At 40.7% G+C, this 19,226-nt stretch overlaps 1 protein-coding gene across 1 annotated transcript; it reads right to left on the bottom strand.

Moving 5' to 3' along the window:
• Positions 1-388: 388 nt before the first annotated feature.
• On the bottom strand, positions 389-19,172 carry dhx16 (DEAH (Asp-Glu-Ala-His) box polypeptide 16). The gene is made up of 21 exons (XM_079640467.1): positions 18,901-19,172; positions 17,962-18,164; positions 17,499-17,731; positions 17,002-17,173; positions 16,842-16,898; positions 16,412-16,666; positions 16,093-16,326; positions 15,261-15,452; positions 14,721-14,831; positions 14,420-14,535; positions 13,778-13,988; positions 12,905-13,003; positions 12,397-12,549; positions 11,014-11,154; positions 10,671-10,833; positions 10,462-10,580; positions 6,587-6,654; positions 5,854-6,016; positions 4,647-4,808; positions 2,154-2,327; positions 389-1,093 (listed from the first exon to the last, which is right to left on the bottom strand). Exons 2-21 carry the CDS (start codon positions 18,157-18,159, stop codon positions 965-967), a joined length of 3,150 nt encoding a protein of 1,049 aa, XP_079496593.1. The 5' UTR covers positions 18,160-18,164; positions 18,901-19,172; the 3' UTR covers positions 389-964.
• Between the last annotated feature and the right edge of the window lie 54 nt (positions 19,173-19,226).

Genomic DNA, 19,226 nt, shown 5'->3' with positions numbered 1-19,226 from the left:
CAAACCCAGAAGAAATCTATATTTGTATTATATGAAGTATACATATGTAGAATTAATTTCAAGTGAAAAAAATGGTAGTATTTCAAGCCATAAAAAAACTAGATGAAAGTATAACTTCTGTGAGAATTGGGAGTTTCTAAGCACAAATAGTGATTATGTAAAATATCTCTAATGAGCGTGAAGAGCCCCTGTGATCCATGACTTAGCCAGTATGACAAAATAATTATAGAAGGCTACTTGAATGCAGCGTCTAAATATAACCTGTAAAAAAATAGAAGTAACTTCCTGGTGCAATGAAAAAGCAGAGGGAAAGCAGAGTTAGGGGATCTTGAAAGGTGAACGATGTGGTGACTAATTACAGAGCAGGGAAGCAACTGACAAAAAGAAGTGGTTGTAAAACTTTATTGCTGTAGAAAAATGAAAATAAACAAGATAAGGAGCCTCACACATGTGTGATCTGGAAATTAGTCTTTTCAGTTTGGTAGAGGCTCCTCCAAAAACCCGTGTTGACAAAAAGTCAACAAAGAGTCTGGTGGCTGTTGAAAAGCACTCGGGGAAACAAAGCAGCAGTCTTGCTCTTTAAGGGGGTGAAAAACCCTCCCAGTGAGTTGGGACCGCAGTTGCAATGCAGGAAACTCCAGGTGCTTAAATGTTTCCTTGTGGTTGGTTTATGATTAAACCAGCCTCTGTCTGTGACCCACCCTCTGCTCCTCATGTGTGTTTAGGCTACACATTTAGTACAAAATGTCATCTCCAGTCACAGAAGAAAACAATTGAAGACAAACAGGTGGAGACAGGCTAGAACAATAGACTGTAGATGAAACTACATTTTCCAAACTTTTCCTCATTTAATTTTATGACATTTCCAATAGTCATTTTGTCTGCCCTGAGAGAGGGTGGGAGTGTCCCCCCCCCCCCGCTCTTTTGATTTTCACCATCTGTCCCCTGAGCTTCGGGCCTCTCTTCAGCCCAGCTCCTCTTTAGCTTTCCCCTGCTTGCGAGGCATCTTCTTGCTGCTGCTGTCCTCCAGCTCTTTGCTCTTGTAGTAGTGAGGAGCCACTTCAAGAAGCCAGCTGCTGTCTATCTCAATAACCTACATGCAGGAAGAGAGAGAGAGTATATCAATTACAGGGAGGAAAACATTGAACACTTCCTCTTTAAAGTGCTGTCTCATTCATACAAGCAGCTTTCTGTCCAGGACGTCACACTGGACTCATTGAAAGGTGCGTCTATGTTATTTGCATTTTTAAAAATATCTTTTTCTGTGGTTCATCATGACTGTCATTAGGGGTGGGGGAAATAATAGATACAGCTTAGTATCGCGATACTTTGCGTGGCGATATTGTATAGATACACGGATGCCAAGTATCAATACTTTTATTATATAAACTATTCATATTGCAAATCCAAATTAGCTTGGCAAAGCTACCATCAAATTCTGAGCGAGCTAAGAAAATAACTCCATCAATCACCTACTTGATGTGGAAAGACCTGCGTCCATACAGCGTTGTGACAACGAAAGCTTTTGCCCCTCCAGGTTAGACTTGCTCCAACTCTGCCTGTTTTTAAAAACCCACTTCTTTTCCCTGGCTTTTACAGGCCAGGTGACACTTGTGCTTTTAAATGTGGGTTTTAATCTTACTAGTGTTTTGTATTGTTTTTACGTCATGTAGGAAAGTTTCTCAGTCTGTGGCTTCTGATCTGGTTTCATCGTCTCGTGTTTTACATTTGTTTCATGTCCTGTCTTTTTTTATGTATTTATACTATGTTTTTATACAGTTATTGATGTACAGCACTTTGTTCAACTCTGTTGTTTTTAAATGTGCTATATGAATAAAGTGGATTGGATTGTCACATGTTAAAGACACTGGAACCCAATATATCATGCAATCATATATATCAAATGATATGCGCAATATATGGTATCCCTATACTTAGCATACCATCGTATCAAAGTTCTTAATTTAGTCACACGAACATAGCTACAGTGTAGTTATGCCGATGAAAATCTTGTGTATCGTGGGGAGCCTGGTGACTCCCACCCCTAGCAGACATGCAGCACAGCAACAACAATAATCTCCAATCTCTGCAGGTACTGAAAAGAGATTTGGTGTTTCATAGTAAATGAATTGTGACATCTTGAGCAGACGGACCTGTCTCATGAACTCCTTGGTGGTGAAGACCAGCTCGTGGTAGATGAGCCAGCGGGGCTGCTCCTCGAACAGACAGCTGTTGGGGTGGACGTAGACCGTCTGCTGGTGCTTCACCGTCTTGTAGCCGCCTTTGCTCAGTCGTGCCGTGTGGTAGAAATATCCTGCAGTCACCGACTGGGGGACAGACGAGAGAGGGGTCAGTGAAAGCCGATTCCTGATTCATACAGTTGGATTGCAGATGTGTCATTAAGATGTGATAAAGCCCAGTATGTGAGGACTTTTGAGATACTTAACATTAAAGAGGAATGTCAAAAAGGTGTAAATGCTTTGACTCGCTTGTTATTAGTATAGGAAGTACAGCATAAGAGTTTGCCATCCTGTAAAAACATGCATTTTTTGAGTGAAGAGATTTTTTTTTTCAATTTGTTCAAATAACAGATTGATTTTTATCCCCACAAAAGTCTGTAATAGAGAAAGTTAATATGACCTTTTTGTTTTCAATCCAGCACTAAGAGCTTTTGTGGCTTATAACTCATCAGGGTTTCCCTCCAGAAATGAGCTCTTCTCTTAATGGACTCTGTATGATCACAGTCTTTGACACGACAGTGATGCAGTGTTACTAAAACAATTCAAGTTTCTTGCCATCTTACCATGACTCAAAGATTACTCAACGGGGAAAAACCTGCATCCAGTCGGTAAATAACCGCCAAGGAATGAAAGCAGGAACCGCAGATAATGAATTCTCTTAAGGTTAACAACAAGTGAGGATTTATGATGGCTGTTGGGTTTCTTTTGTGATTTTCTAACAGATACGTAACATAACATCAGGACCTGTTTTTCCAACCTCGTTTCAAGATGCAGGCAAACTTTCCACAGCGGCTGTTATCTCGGCCAGGTGGAGTTGGGTGTGTTCACAAAACTAATGCTTAAAAAGGGACAGCAGGAAATGCACCTGACAGATAACACCTACAACCAGTCATGCAATAAGAAAAGCAGATCTAGATTATTTGTTTCACTTGCATGTAAGCATGGGGGTGTCAGCGCCCCCCCGGCTTAAAACAAGGAACTCACACAATGTTATCAGCTTCTTTACGGATCCAATCTCGTAGACTGATACATGTTTGGAAACGTGGTGACAACTAGAGTTTGTAATATCATTTCATTCGCTTTATATTTGTTAATTATTTGTCTTCAGGATTTTTCACACACTGCATGTGATGAAAGAAGGTGTAACCCAACTAATAAAACAAACGCCCTTTCTTATCTCAAGAGGTTTAGGGGTGCGTTCACAACACACACAGATATAAGACGGCTACAACAGCCTCTGTTCAGGGATGTTTTAGCTTGTACTCTCACACTTCCTCATTGTTTGAGCCAAAGGGATTTTATTGGAGATCTTAGCGTTAAAGGGGGAGTCAGGGGGGAGGACATAGCCTAAAGGTTCGGCTGGCTCGGATTTGAACCGGCTTACTTTATAATTTGATAAGAGTCCATTATCTTGATATCAGTCTGTTGTGAAAGGAAGCATCCACTCGCTAAAAGTGTTCTTCAGCAAAAGTAGGCTATATCCGTTTAAAGCTAAAATGAGCAGCTTGAAATCTTCTGTGTGTTATCACAGTCGGACCTCCTGTGTTAAGTTTTAAACACTTGTCACTCGTCTTAAGTTGTTAACCTTTACATTGTTAAGCCTGAGGAATAACAAGAGGAAGCAAATATTGACTGGAGGCAGTGTTTGTCTCTGTAGAAAAGGCAACATCTTCGCCATGATTTCAGAATGTATCAGTCGGTCTTGTTTGTCAAAGATTAACCTCTTCAGTGCTTATCTGTCTGCATTCTACTGCTGTTCTAGTTGCTACAAACACCCCCACTTTAACAGTGAGAACAAACCTCTGCTGCCTGCAAACTAGCAACATATCTATAGGACGTGGCCAGACAAGTAGCCATGATCACAACATCTGGGCTCATGGTTGAGGTTTCAGGTTTTTTGTCAGGAAACCATATTAAAACATTAGTGGTCTCTACACAACAACTATTAGGTCAAAATAAGCGAGTTGATGCAGTTTTTAAATGTAGGGGAACCTGCTTTACACTGTCTACATGCCACTAGACAAATATGTCTTTGTTTCTCTTTTTGTAGTGTCATGTTTGACGTAGTAGAAATGAACGAACAGCTGAATGTTTTATTTTGTGTCATGTTGAGTTTGAATGAAGTTGATTTTACGATAATCAAGGGAAAATAACTCTTTCTGTCCATTAAGTTTTGTAACTTTGACAAAGACATTGTTATGATTTTATATTAATTATAAAAAATCCCCTTTGATTTTCTTAATTATATATTCCGTTCAACGTGGGTCGAGTAACATTGTGCCCTGTCTCTACTGCATTTCAATCATTTGTCCAGGGAATAATTGTAGGCTGATTTCCACCTGAGACGGGCCAGATGTTAGCAGGTGTTAGTGTGTTTTCGTGCTGTGGGAAGGGGGCTTCACTGACCTTTCGAATGGGCATGGTCTCTCCATGGGAGCTCACCACCTCCACCTCTATGCGATCCATCAGACCCTCCAGCTGGTCCCGGACGTCCCGGGCTCTTCTCATGGAGCGGAACTGGATGAAGTTCTCGTAGCACCACTGTGTGGAGTAATCGCTCTCCAGCCACTGAGGGACAAAGCACCATCACTCAGTTAGTACTTTGGAGATTAAACAATGGCTACCAACATGGGGATGTCGCAGTGGTGAACCGTGTCTATCACAACTGGACCTTCTGTGCATGCGCACACACACACACACACACACACACACACACACACACACACACACACACACACACACACACACACACACACACACACACACACACACACACACACACACACACACACACACACACACACACACACACACACACACACACACACACACACACACACACACACACACACACACACACACACACACACACACACACACACACACACACACACACACACACAACAAATCAACGTGACACTGTAATATTACAGATCAACAACAGATACGATTCTCATTTATTCATTTTACATACATTTTATTTATATAATTAAATCGATTTTTCGTTTGTTTTATTCGAGTGCTCCAGGGTATTCTCTGAATACCTTGAAGGCCCTGGCGGTTCGCCACTGGGATGTCGTTCTTACAAGAGTTTCAAAGATATTTGAGGATTTAAGAGATGTATAACAAAGTCATGCTACGGAGGAAGACCCATCACTATATCCCAGACTGAAATACCTCAACAGCTGTGGGAGGGATTAAAGTTTGTACACACATTCACCAAAGGATGAATCATACTGATGGCTAATTACATGTGTCATTGTTTAATCTTAGAAACAATTAAAATCCTTTTAAAATCTTTTAAGCAACTACTTTGAAATAAAAGTTAGAAGTAGTTTATTATTCTTCAGCCGGTCTAAACAAGTCTTAAAACAGACAGATGTAAAGACATGCTTACCTTGACATACACTAAATATTTGTCTACCGGGTCAAAGATAATATGAACATTCCTAGTTGTTTCCATTAGACACCAATCATAAACATCAACACAAATGAACACTAACTAAATTATAAGCTTCACAAAGACAGGTTTTCAGGCAGGTTTGGATTGCATTACACTTTTAAAATTGTATTTTGAACATGTCTTCAACTGTAACCGCTGCGGTGTTTCTACCTGTGTGTAGACGTTGAGCAGCACCAGGTGGTCTCCTCCTGGCACCACAAAGTTCTGCCTGGCGTTGTCGGCATGCACCACCTTGTCTTTGGGTCGGTAGAAAATAGAGTTGTTCACCGACAGCATGGCTGCTATCGTCAACACTTCCTCCGAACACTTGTATCTGGAAGGAGATGGAGAACAATTGAAAGAAATGTATAAAACTGCAGAGAGAGAAAGCAGAAACAATATTGATAAGCCACCTCTGAAGTACACAAGCTTTTTACTTTGGACTCAAATGCATCCACTCAATAACAATAAACTATTTTTGGAAGATTTACGTTGTTCATACCCAGTAACCCAAATGCATCCTTTTATATAATTTAACAAAAGGTCACAAAGCTACAATACAAAGGACATAATAAAAGACTTATTTTCTTATTTCTCGAAGCTCACACACCGGACAGATTTGACTTTCTTTATCTAAAGCAGTTTTTCTCATGTTGATATATTAAGAGTAACAAAAGCTCAAATCTGAATTTATTTTTGATATCACAAAGTAGGCAACACGACTTGTTTAACCATTCCTCCCTAAGAGGTTATCAATCTTAAATTCTTTATTCACAACAAATACCAAGTTCCTTGTTTGCTGTTCATCCAATTTAAATATCATTTTGGTTTGTTTATTATTATCTGGTAATGCGTCCTGTAAAATATCGAAGGATTATGCTTCTTTATCAGACTGGAGACTTACTGCTCGGAGGCTAGGATCATCTTGCTCAGCATGGGGTCCACCGGGAGCTCAGCCATTCTGCGTCCCAGCTGACGGCAGACAAACAAAAACAAACAGATAAGATAAACAATGAAATAATTAGTTCATTAAATAAACAAATACCCGATGAAAGAAAGCAGTGATGCATTCACCAACACTCTCTAAAGAACATCCTCACATATTTGTTAAACACATACAAACAACACAAGCCTGGAAATAACAGCTTCAAGTTGTGTGCGAGGTGTCAGGTGTCAAAAACCTCAGGTGTGCACAGTCTGTCATGCAAATATGTAGATGCTCAGCATGAAGATAGACAATAGATTATTTGTGCAAAAGGTACGTATCTTGTTTGTGTTGTAAAAGTTAAAGGTCACATGTCATGGCCATTTCCACTGATCATAATTCCATTGTTGAGGTATACTAAAATACTGTGCAATTTTCCAAACTCACATTGGTTTCGCATACAGCATCTCCATCTCTGTAAAGTATGTGTATTCAGCAGTATTCACTTTCTCCACTAAACGGCTCGCTGCAGCTCCTCCCCCCCTCCCCCGTGATTTCCTTGTTTAGCAATACACAGCCAAACTCAACCTGAACACACACAAAGTCACAGCCGAAATAAAAACAATAAGTGTGGCTTGATATTGAGTAAGAAAAAGGTTTATAGGTTGATAAACGCTGTGAGAATGGGTCTGCAGAGAGAATTTCACGCGATCCCAACTGTCTGTTATCAGCCTGCAGCCAGGGAGGAGAAATCAGCAGGGCTGCCTGCACTGAGTGTGTGTGTGTGGATTGGTCAATTTGGTCATGATGACGTTTCACCAACGAGGCGTTTTGGGGAGGTATTTTCTGTTTTAGAGTTTTACTCGCTACAGGGTGTACTTTGAGGGTTTTGACTCTGCACACCGTTTACATGCAGAAAAAGCTTCATAACACACAAGGGGACGGGTAATAACCGGAAAAGCATGACATGTGACCTTTAAGAATGTAAAAGATGGTTCTTATTTCTGCTTACTGACTCGAGAGCGAGATAAAGATCATTTGGGTGGAATAATTCACTGATTGCTTGTTGTACATGCTTGATATGACAATGATTGTTGTATTGTGAAAGGTTTTTAGGGGGTTAGAGTACTTAATTACTCAAAAGACGTGTAACACTAGGAAACGGGACAAAGGTCTAATAGTGTAACTATGGTGACTGTACATCTGGCTTTTAGTTGATAAATGCTCCACTAACTTCACCAGATACTCGCTAACTATTTCAGTCTGTTGTCGGAAGCTGAGCAGGAGGTGTAGGTGCTACTTTACAGATCTTTTACTGAAATCAGCAGCCTGCTGAAGCCAAAAACAAAACCATGAGAGCAGCCGGAGTTAACCAAAGATAAGAATTGGACCACTTTAACCTGTTGAGCCCTGAGCCGGTTTTTCAGGCCTCAGGCTCGAAAATGACATTCCCAGAACAAATGACTATATCTTCACTTCTAAAAAGGGGTAAATTAACAATCTTTTTTCTCAAAGCAATGATAAACCTGTGAGTTGGATGTAGAAAAGTCAGAATCAATATAGACTTTTTTTATTTTAAAAGTAAATTCAGATTGAACATAGTAAAAAAAATGTAAATTATAGTGTCCGTCCAAAAATAAAACAATACTTATAGTGAAAACCACCCTTGAATGATGGGATGGTAGACTAAAAGCTTTAGGAAGCCAAACTATAACATATGATAAGTACCCTGTATCAAGATTGATGCAAAACAAGTGACATTAGACCTTTGAGAGAGATTTAGAAGAAAGCCCACTTCTGGGGTCATTTGGGTGGATTTTCCATATCTCTGGATCCCATTGGTCGATTTTGAGGATTGACATCTCTTTTTAACCGTTAGAGCCAAAATAATCGAGGGGAAGTTCCTAAAATCCATCTAAACATTACCCATCGGTGAATAGAGCGATGCGCAGCCAGAATGCCCAAAACAGGAAGCTGTCATACACTCTCGTAGCTATCATAATAGCTATATATGAAAACTCAGTTTTTGCCATAAATATGAAGATGGATTGTCAGTAATCATTTCAAAGTGACACAGACAGGGTTGGGAGGGTTACTTTGTAAATGTAATCAGTTACTGAATACATGGCTCTGAAAGTAATCCGAATACAGTTACAGTTACGTGTCATAAAGTATTCAGATTACTTTTAGATTACTTTTGGAATACTTTCTTTTTCCATCACAGATGGAATGTTTTGATGTACAGGAGACACAAAAAGCAAAATGAAACTGAACATGTTTTTACTGTTTTAATGGCTTATCAAGAGCACAACTGAAACATAACATCTGAAACGATGCAACAACATAATAAACTTTTTAGGGATGCAGCTTGGGATGTGAGGAGTGAGGGACACGGCTTAGAACGGGCGTGTCGCCTTCTGTCCTGCCAGTCTTGGTGGGACATGAATTAAAATGTCGAACTCGGACTTCATTTTAAGGACATTTCGGCCAGGGGGTGTAGAGCTATATTTGTTTAACCACCGGATTGGCAAAACAGGAGAGTGTGTTCACCAGTCTGCCTTGATCTATGAATCCATGTCCGTGACACTCACAGTATCTGCTGCCCACAGCTGTTTTATAGAAGGAAAACCTCCTTCACTTCATGAAATCTCTGCAGCACCAGGAGGCTTAACTCAGCCTTCACTGTATTCAGAATCATTAGAAAGGCTAAGAGCGACCGCAGGCTGATGCTTTTTAACCACACACACACACACACACACACACACACACACACACACACACACACACACACACACACACACACACACACACACACACACACACACACACACACACACACACACACACACACACACACACACACACACACACACACACACACACACACACACACACACACACACACACACACACACACACACACACACACACACACACACACACACACACACACACACACACACACACACACACACACGCCCCTTTTTGGGTCCATCTGCGGCGGTAATAGGTTTTGTGCGCTGTGATGATTCGGCTGTACCTTTAGTAATGAATATGAAATGTTGTGAGGAAATCTTTCCACCAATAATTCCAATAAGTAATCCAAAATGTATTCACTTCAGGTTTACGAAAGTAACTGTAATCAGATTACTCGTTTTTCAAATGTAACGCGAGCTGAATACAGTTACTTGATTTTTGTATTCTGATTACGTAACGCCGTTACATGTACATTGGATTAATCTATGGATTCACCTTCAGCAGCGTCTTTATCGTTTTAATGCCATTGAACACAACTTTTGATCAGAACAACAGCTAAGGTAAGACGTTTTTGCTCCGTAAAGCTACGTCGTGTGATGTCTGGGTTCGCTTCCCCTGCTGTGGGTTTTGATCGCACAGTGATGTTACTAATACCTCCAGAATCTGTGGAATCTCAGCTTGCTAGCTGATATCTTGTTTGTGCAGATCCGAAAAGTAATAAAGTGTTTCTACCGTGAGTTCTGTGCCAAGTGCGTTAGAATCTTTCGCTTCTTGTGAGACTTGTGTTTTGTTTCGGTAAAAATGGCTCGTATCGTCAGTTAGCTGAGTTTCTTCCCGTTAAGTGGGTATGACACATTAATAGGTTTTTAAATGTTAAGATGCCCTGAGACACAGAGAAAAAAAACTGCCGCCCCCGGGCTTTTAAAGCTCTGCAAAGCTGAGGGGAGCCTCAGATTCAGGTGATATTTCTCTGTAGGTTCACCCCATGACTGAGCCCGTTCACATCAAATGTGATATATTTGATACATGTTGTTATATGAATAACAAATGAATCTACTAATAAGGGTAAAGGGAGTTTGTGTGCCCTGAGTCTGTACCTTGGTCAACTCTCCGAGGTGGTTGAGCGCTCCCAGGGCGTAGAGCTGCTCCAGCGCCAACACCAGAGTCTCGTGAGGAGGTGGATCCATGAAGTCAAAGTGAATGAGGTCATTGATGCCTGCAAGCAAAAAGGAATACCTTATTGCACATCCAATAAAATCAGTTTATTGGTCTCTATGTCCCACCAGAGAGTGGATCCCCCGCTCACCTAGACTCTTCAGCAGCAGGACGACATTTCCCAAGTTGGTCCTCTGAATCTCGGGCACAGTCGATTCCTCCATCTCATGTTTAAAGGCCCAGGCTGTGTAAAGCCTGAAACATTTCCCAGCAGCCACTCTGCCTGCACGGCCTGCTCTCTGGTTGGCTGAAGCCTGAGAGTGAAACAGAGACAGACAGCAGGAGGTGACAAAACGTTTACAGGCACTAATAATTAGCCTTTCTTAAATATCACAGCTTTAGCCTGCGTAAGGGACTTTTGAAAACCTCTCTACACCTCACTTCAACATGGACTCCCTGTTTGTTAAGCTCTAATAAAAACAGTGAGTAGTTACCCGGGAGCAGGGTGTTACGATGAGGGACTCCATGCCGGTGCGGGCGTTGTAACTCTTCTGTTTGCAGAATCCGGGGTCAATGACGTAGATGATGCCATCTATGGTGAGGGAGGTTTCTGCTATATTGGTAGCCACCACCACCTGGGATTGATAGAGAGAGAACACACAGTGCCAAGTGATAAAGTGAGTAAGCAACGCTCAAACAAAGCAGGAGGAAGATTAAGTCCAGTTAAACAAAGGGAACAAAGATGTGATAAAGACACCAAGGCTTTAATCTACCGAACAGCACAAGAAAACTAGGAGACTAAGTCTCTAACGGCCCGTCCACACTACAGCTTCGACAGCTTCAAAAACGGTTTCCAACGCGTCTGCCCATTCACTTTGAATGGGGTGACGTCACGTTGCCTCGCTTTTCGCCGAACTGAATTGTGGGTAGCAGAGCGGAGCTTTCCTGGCGTTTCAGGCTGCAAAAGTTGAACAATGTTCAACTTCTGAAGCCGGAGACGCCGGAGTAGCCAGCCTCAGCCAATCAAATCCCGTTTATGCAAATCTGACAGTTCAATCTGCGTGCAAGCTGGGAGAGCCAGACCGCAGTTCATTTCCTCATATTCCAAACGAGAAATTACGGTAGCAAATCACCCGGTTCTTTACGACCAGAACTATTTACTGGGATACAAACCGGAGGAACCAGGCATGGAGGGAGGTGGCAGAGACAGTGGGTGAAACTGGTAGGTTTTCGCCTGTTTGGGGAGTTTATATATATATATATATATATATATATATATATATATATATATATATTGCTCGCATAAAATCCACGTTTTTTTTTGCTTTGTATGCCGGGGGCGGGACATTCATGTGATTGGTTGTTGGTCGCGGTGCTCGAATAAAATCCCCAAGCTTCAGACTTTTGAAGCTATAGTGTGGACGGGCCGTAAAACAAATCCCATTGTACTACAGCAGCCTCTATTGGTAGATAGAATGCACAGAGCTATTGTGTTATTTACATTAAGATATGTTATATGTTTTCATAGTTTACTGACCATTTGTTTCTGCCAAGATGAAATTAATCCTACAGGGATCTACTACACCCAAGTTATGACACAATTACTGGACATAAAATAAACACTGTTTTCACACACACATGTATCTAATATGTAATATGTCTATATGTTCCTTTTAATTCATTTCTTATTTTATCATTTTTAATTTGTATCTTTTGAATCTGTGCTGTCCTGTTTTTCATCCTTACCCTGTTGCTGTTAAACTACTGAATTTCCCCACAAGGATTAATAAAAGGTTCATCTTATTCTTATATAATTGCAAAGGGAACTAATAGCAGTTATTGAAGTATTGTTCACAGAAATGAAGACATGGTCTCACCTTGCGGGCTCCAGGCGGGGTGGGGTTGAAGATCTTGGCCTGCATGTCTGACGGCAGGTTGGCGTAGATGGGAAGGACCAGCAGCTCGGCTATCTTAGATCCAAGCCGCCTGCATCTCTCCTGAAGCAGCTCGCAACACGCTTCAATCTCCTCCTGCAAGAAAACAAGAGGTCGGTATCTCCTTTTTCCTTTTCTTGATACAGTCGTTTAGTCAGCAAGAGTTTGTTTGGCCTTTTTCACATCAACCTGATTGAACTGAACTGAACTGGTTAACGCTTGTTGTTCTAAACGGAACCATACAGCACTCTCAGACACACATTATAGTTAGAACCATGTCTTGAATGTGCTAAAGACAAGGAAGCTTATATGTCTGTACAAACAGGCTGAGGACTTTTGAGGTGAATATATCTTAATGATTAATTCCAAAATCGACCAATAACATACAAAATAGACTCCCAATCGTTTCCAAAACTTTAAATCTCTTGATAAAAATCTTGATGAACAATACCTGTCCAGTGAGGAAGACCAGACAGTCTCCGGGCGGCTGGGTGACGTGGATCTGAAGCACCGACACCACGCAAGCTTCCAGGTAGTCTGCCTCTGGAGCCTTGACGACACAACACACAGACACGGACATCAACAGGGCAGTTTGATCTTTGCAAGCAGAGATGATATAGTTTCATTTGACCTTGAGGAACTTTGGTCATATTTTTCTTTTTGGTGACCCACATAAATATATATATATCCTTTATTGAACCAGGTAAAGACTTTTCCATGAGCAACCTGGCTAAGGAGGGCAGCCAATTAACACAGACAATACAGGCAGACAAATACAGCTGTAAAACACAAATAAAATGGCACGAGCCAGTCAATATGCAAAAGAAAATAAAAATCAATCAAAACTGGCTACATTTAAAACAACTTAAATGTTGGTATATACGAGCACTCACATCTACAGTACCAATGGTTTCTTGTTCTCTGTCCTTTAAGACGGACTTGAATTTCCCCATAATGATAACATCTGAGAGTGATAGAGACAGTACATCTGTCCCTGTATGATGTCTTTACTCATCACAACCTTATTTATCTATTGTTCATTCATATTTGTAAAAATAAGAAATATTATAACTAAGGGAAACTATAGAATAAATAGTGTTGTATCATGATAAATTGGTATTAACAAAAGCAGTAATCTGTGAAAATAAAATCTTGATATCATCTTAATCATACTCACTTTTGTGTTAATAAGATATAGTGTCAATATTTCATAAAGTGTTTTATTTCGCTGTCCCTTTTTCATCAAGCAGACAACATTCACTAACTACCAGATATAATGTAATATAATATGTATCAAAAACTAAATTGATATGCTAGTTCCTACTTTGGTGTAGAAGATATCCACGGGGAACCTCCTGCCAGGGATCCTGAAGACAGGCGCGTCGTCAAAGAAGCAGGAGAAGCGCTCGGTGTCCAGAGTGGCGCTCGCCACCAGCACCTTCAGGTCGGGCCTGAAGCGGGCGATGTCTTTGATCAGACCGAACAGGATGTCTGTGTGGAGCGTCCGCTCATGGGCTTCATCTATGATGACTACACTGCAGGGCGAGGGGAGGACCAAACATACAGGTACACTTAGGGATATCAGTGGAGGGTGTTGATGAAATAAATACTAACTGATATTTCAAAAACGCCTGACCCAAATTAAAAGTTGAATGTGTTTAGTGTGATGAGGTCATGAGAGCAAAATGAATGAAAACCACTATCTTTCAAGGACAAATAATGAAAAATGAATGCTGAAATCAAACCAGGTTAAAAAGGAAAACCTTTTTTTTTTTTATGTTTTTGGTTTCGTCAGTGTGGGCATGTGAGGGTGGAGGGAGGGAGGGGGGAGTGTAGTGAGTGTACTGTGATATTACAATATATGAAATGGCATCGATTATTGAACACTATATTGAAATAAAAAGACTTGTAAAAAAAAAAAAAGGAAAACCTGATGAGAAGATATGTATCTCCTTTTTTGCATTACCTGTAGCTGGCCAAGTCAGGCTCAGTGAGAAACTCTCGGAGCAGCATGCCGTCTGTCATGTACTTGAGAATTGTCCTCTCTGATGTGCAGTCCTCAAAACGAATACTGTAACCCACCTGGAAGAAGAAACAAAAACAGAAAAACACTGATAATACAAAACGGACAAACGTTTTTAAAAACTAGTAATACACAAAAACATGAATTATAGTGAATCCAAAATGATTTCCTTTAGCCAAATCCACAAATAATTAAAAGTGTTTAAAAGACAAATGGGATCAGCATGATAGTGTGCAAAGCTCACCTCGTTACCCAGCTTAACGCTCATTTCCTGAGCCACTCTAGCAGCCACGGACATGGCTGCCACTCTGCGAGGCTGAGTACATCCGATCTTCATGCCTCCTTGTGTGTAGCCCTGAGAGAGGAACAATGATGGGTAGCATCAGTACAGACTTGGATTTCTTTATATTCTTAACTTCTTCATTACTATGTTGACTTGTATCTCATGTTATTGCCTTCGAGTGGGCTTCTGTTATGTATTCTGGTCATGTTTCAGAAAGTTCCATCAGAGACTGCACTGACCTCATCACCTTCAAAAAACTCACCTCTTCAATCTGGCTTTTACAGTGTGATTGTTTTTGTATTATTTGACTTTAACTTTAACTATATATTTATTTGTTGTTCCTTTCTTTTCTTTTCTCTTCACTATATTCTGGAAAGCGTATTTGAGCACCTGTAAAAGCGCTAACAAATGAAATCTATTATTATTATTATGTTTCTACAAGTAACATGGTTAATAACCGAGTGTATCATGATGCTGTGAAACATTAGGAACTGCACTCACATGTTCCAGGAGGTACTGCGGGATCTGGGTGGTCTTGCCAGAGCCCGTCTCCCCCTCAATGACCAGGATCTGGTGCTGTTGGATGGCAGCCAGCAGGTCCTCTCTGTAGGGGAAGATGGGCAGGCTGCGTCTGACCTCCTGCATCGACTGTTTCTTCATCTCCGCCTGGGACAGAGCTATGGCCTCCTCTTCCTAAACACAACATAGTCACATAAAAAAGGCCTACTTCAGATCTCTGACATTATCTATTTCACAGTTTTTTGCTTTAACGTTAAAATCACAGACCAGACTGGTGTCCCACATCTTACCACTAGGTGTCGCAGACTCTAGACTAGGCAGCTACTCCAAAGTGAAACAATTAGACGAAGAGAGCCCATGTTGCAGGGATTATAACTGTGCTCTTATTCCGCTTGCCATTTTTTCAACGCTTAAAAAACCGTTATACTCAAATCTAATCTCATCAGAATGTAACTGTTTATTTTAACCAATAATACTGTTGTCATGGTGTTGCCTTTGCTCCAACACATCAGTGCAATATCACAATTCTGTGAAGAGCCTTCTATGAAAATGACTCGACCGGTTTGCACACTAAACAATTATTGAAATCGATGCATCCAAACCAGGAATATTCCGTGTCAAAAAACTGTGCTTGGGTAATTGGGCTTACTAATAAATCTGTCATGCCAGTAGACACAAATATACCCTCAAGCTTTTAGGCTCAAGCAGTGACATCAAGAACAACCGACTGGACAAATAATAGCTCAATTGATTTAATCGCAACAAAAATTGAGCTTTTGAAAGAATAACCAAGAAGTATCAAAAGAAAATAAACCTCTTCAGTGCGAGTTCCCTTCATGGTGATAGCAGTGCTGACGAAGTCGATCATCTCGTCCTCCTCCAGGATCAGCTGGTACTTCTCCTGCTCCAGCCTCATCCCTTGCTCTCTCTCCCTCTTGGCCCCGAAGCTGAGGGAGGCCGTCTTCAGCCTCTCCTCCTCCCAGCGGCCCTGCTCTCCTCCCAGCTCCATGGGATGCTCCTCCAGCTCCAGGTCCCTCTGTGGCACCTCCTAAACAATCAAACCACATACGCACACTTTAGTAGCTGACCGTTTGCGCACATTGTCTCAGAGTGTCACATCCCTCGTTCCCCACCTTGTTTCTCTTCTCTTCCGGCATGTAGTATCTGTTCTTCCTCTCATCCTGTTCCTTGGCGCCAGCCTTCTTGTAATCTTTAGCCAGGTCTCGGAGGTTGCGTTTGTATTCCAACTCCTTTCTCTCCCTCTCAGTCAGCTCGTCTGTATGGAAAAGGTACTCGTCGTCATGGATCTCTGCCTCCAAATCTTCCAGCTTCTCTGCCTCCCTCTTCTTTAGGTAATCCCAGCGAGAGCGCTTCCTCAACTCTGGCAACTAGAGAGAAACACAGGAACGGGTGGATCAGAAACTATAGTACATAGTTAGATATTAAAAAAAAAATGTAATTCTCTCAAACCATATATTAAGGGTAAAGTAATTAAGAAGAATACATGTGACCATGACATATTATGCTGCTTATCAATATAACATTTGAAACTCGTCAGTCTACCATGTTATTCTGGTCGTCTTCAGCCATTTTCAGCCTCTTCTGAGCTTCCTCATACGCCTGGAGAAAAACAAACAAAAGGTGAAGATGTTAAGCTGCTTGATACATTGAGCTGTATTTGATCAAATGCCTGTGATGTGTTGAAAATGTTCTTGTCTCCCACCTTCTTGTCAGTCCTCTCTGTTATGTTGCGGGTCTTGTCCTTGTCTTTCAGCTTCACTCGCTCTGCAAATGCATCTCGCGCTTCAATGTCCTGCTGTCGCTCTCTTTCTTCCTTCTCCCACTCTTCTTCTTCTTCATCGTCGTTGTTCTTGAGAGACTTCTGATCCCCTTGGCTTCAATTGCCCGCGATATTAGAAACAAAATGCATTAGTCATCAGTTATATAAAGCACCCCAGTATTACAAGTACCCAAAGTTAACCTTAGTAGTCCCTGGATAAAAAAATATTTATAATTTGCTACTCTTTTCTTCATTTGTTTACATCCAATTACTCACCATCTCTCATTGTGTTCTTCTTACAGTTTTTTTTTTTTTTAACAGGTTACAATCAGGTTTAAATATTAAGTCGATTCTTAATGTTAATATAGGTGGGACTGTGTAAACAGTTTGTTCTCTGGTTGGAAACAGTTTTTAAAAAAAAATAATAATATCTGAATTACCGTTTAGGTGCTTCCTCCTCACTTGAAGACTCACTCTCTTTCTTTTGTCTGATGTGCTTCCTCCTGTTCCCTTTGTCTTTGCTTTTCTTTTTTCCTTTCTCTTTCTCAACCACAACTTCTCCATCACTGTCGCTGTCCTCCAGTAATGTGTATGTCCGATTCTTCTTGTCCATTTCAATGGCTTCCCGTTCCATCGCCCGGGCTGGTTTTTCCACAACCTGTTTGCGAGGAATCTATAAAAAGCATGGTGAAAGATTGTTAGAGGTTTTATTCCACCAAAACCATACTGAACTACAACAACTATGGAACTATGTATGTTTTGGCAAAAAGTCTAAACTCAATTAAACTCTTACTCACACTTTTAATACAATCATGCATCCCAATGTGCTTCATATAGCAAGAATAGAACGGCACGGACAAAGAAGAAGAAAAAAACCCCATCAATAATAGAGCTTTTCCATACCTTGTCAAAAAGCTCTTTCGCAAAGGCAACCACACTCGGTTCAATGTCAATCGTGCCCGTCTTCTCCAGTCGCTCCACAAAGTCTTCAGAACTGGAGGCTCTCCTTGCAATGCCGATCATGAATTGAGACACATATCTGTCACTCAACCCGAGAATGTCATGGAGACGGTCATTCACCCACTGCTCCAGATTGGCCATGGTGCCTGTTCAAGGACAATCGTTTTTCTTAATGCTGGTGCTGATGATGAATATTAAAATATAAAGGAAGCCGGTGGCTACAACCAAACATCCAACATAGGTTGTTTATTAACACATAGGTAAAGTCATCATTTTAATTTTCCCTGACTTTTTAATACTTGATTTTTATTTTTAAATTAAAATGGTTGATTACCGCAGGACGACAGAAGGTAACATTTAAAAATGAAGGAATGACTATGAGCTAAACTTGTTAAACACACATAAGAAGTAACAAGAAATTGAAATAGAGAATATAATAAAATGACGTCAATACGTTGAAACAAATAAGATAAAGTATGTTAAACATGTTTGTATTAAAACGAAAGAGCATTGACGTTTTTAGATGTTGAAGTTTTTTGCAGAAATGTGCAAAATGGTCCAAATAACGACGTGTTTCACAGCATTAAGTGTGAAGACTTTGTAAAAACTAGAGATACAACCTAGTCTTACTTGTTTTTCTGGTAAGTAAAATGCAAATTGGGAAAGTACAAATGTTGACAGTCCTGGGAAAGTAAAAACTAGCTCTAGCTAAACTAGTATGTCTAGCTATATTCCTTGACAGTTCACTAGACCTTACATTTCAATGGTGCACTAGTGAGCTAGTCTGCTTTTGTTTTTGCAGGGTGGGCTTTAACTTTAGATTAAAAACATTAACGTACAGTTATTTCTTTGACACATAAGCTACTCATTGATTTCACTTACCGCTTCTCAAAATGCTCAAACAACGTTGTTGTTATGGTGGAAGTAGCAGGCTGTGTGTTAGCTAACTCCAACTACAAGTGTTGTTTTAGCTTGAGATGCAGCTCACAAGCTCCCGGTAAGAACACTTAAAGGATACATCCTTTAGCAGCCGTCTATAATTATGTATTTGTGGCTTTATTTTTCCAGACAAAACACGATAAAAATAACAATAATGAATTAAAGTTTTGCAACGTTAGCTCTGCACACGCTGAAGTAGGAAGCGGAATGACGTCATGTACAAATAAACGAAGAAGACTGCAGCGCTTATTGTCCCCTAGCGGCCATCT

The sequence above is a fragment of the Notothenia rossii genome (assembly GCF_949606895.1).
Source record: "Notothenia rossii genome assembly, chromosome: 7".
NCBI classification, from domain to species: Eukaryota; Metazoa; Chordata; class Actinopteri; order Perciformes; family Nototheniidae; genus Notothenia; species Notothenia rossii.
This window is presented reverse-complemented; position numbering and strand designations above follow the sequence as displayed.

What these genes read in the sequence shown, in the direction of transcription:
- dhx16 (XM_079640467.1), bottom strand. Translation starts at nt 18,159, where the DNA reads ATGGCCAATCTGGAGCAGTGGGTGAATGACCGTCTCCATGACATTCTC. An exon ending in CGAAAGAGCTTTTTGACAAG is followed by an intron (nt 17,732 to 17,961) that starts GTATGGAAAAGC and finishes TGCTTTTTATAG; the next exon opens with ATTCCTCGCAAACAGGTTGT. An exon ending in CCTGACTTGGCCAGCTACAG is followed by an intron (nt 13,989 to 14,419) that starts GTAATGCAAAAA and finishes CTCGCCCTGCAG; the next exon opens with TGTAGTCATCATAGATGAAG.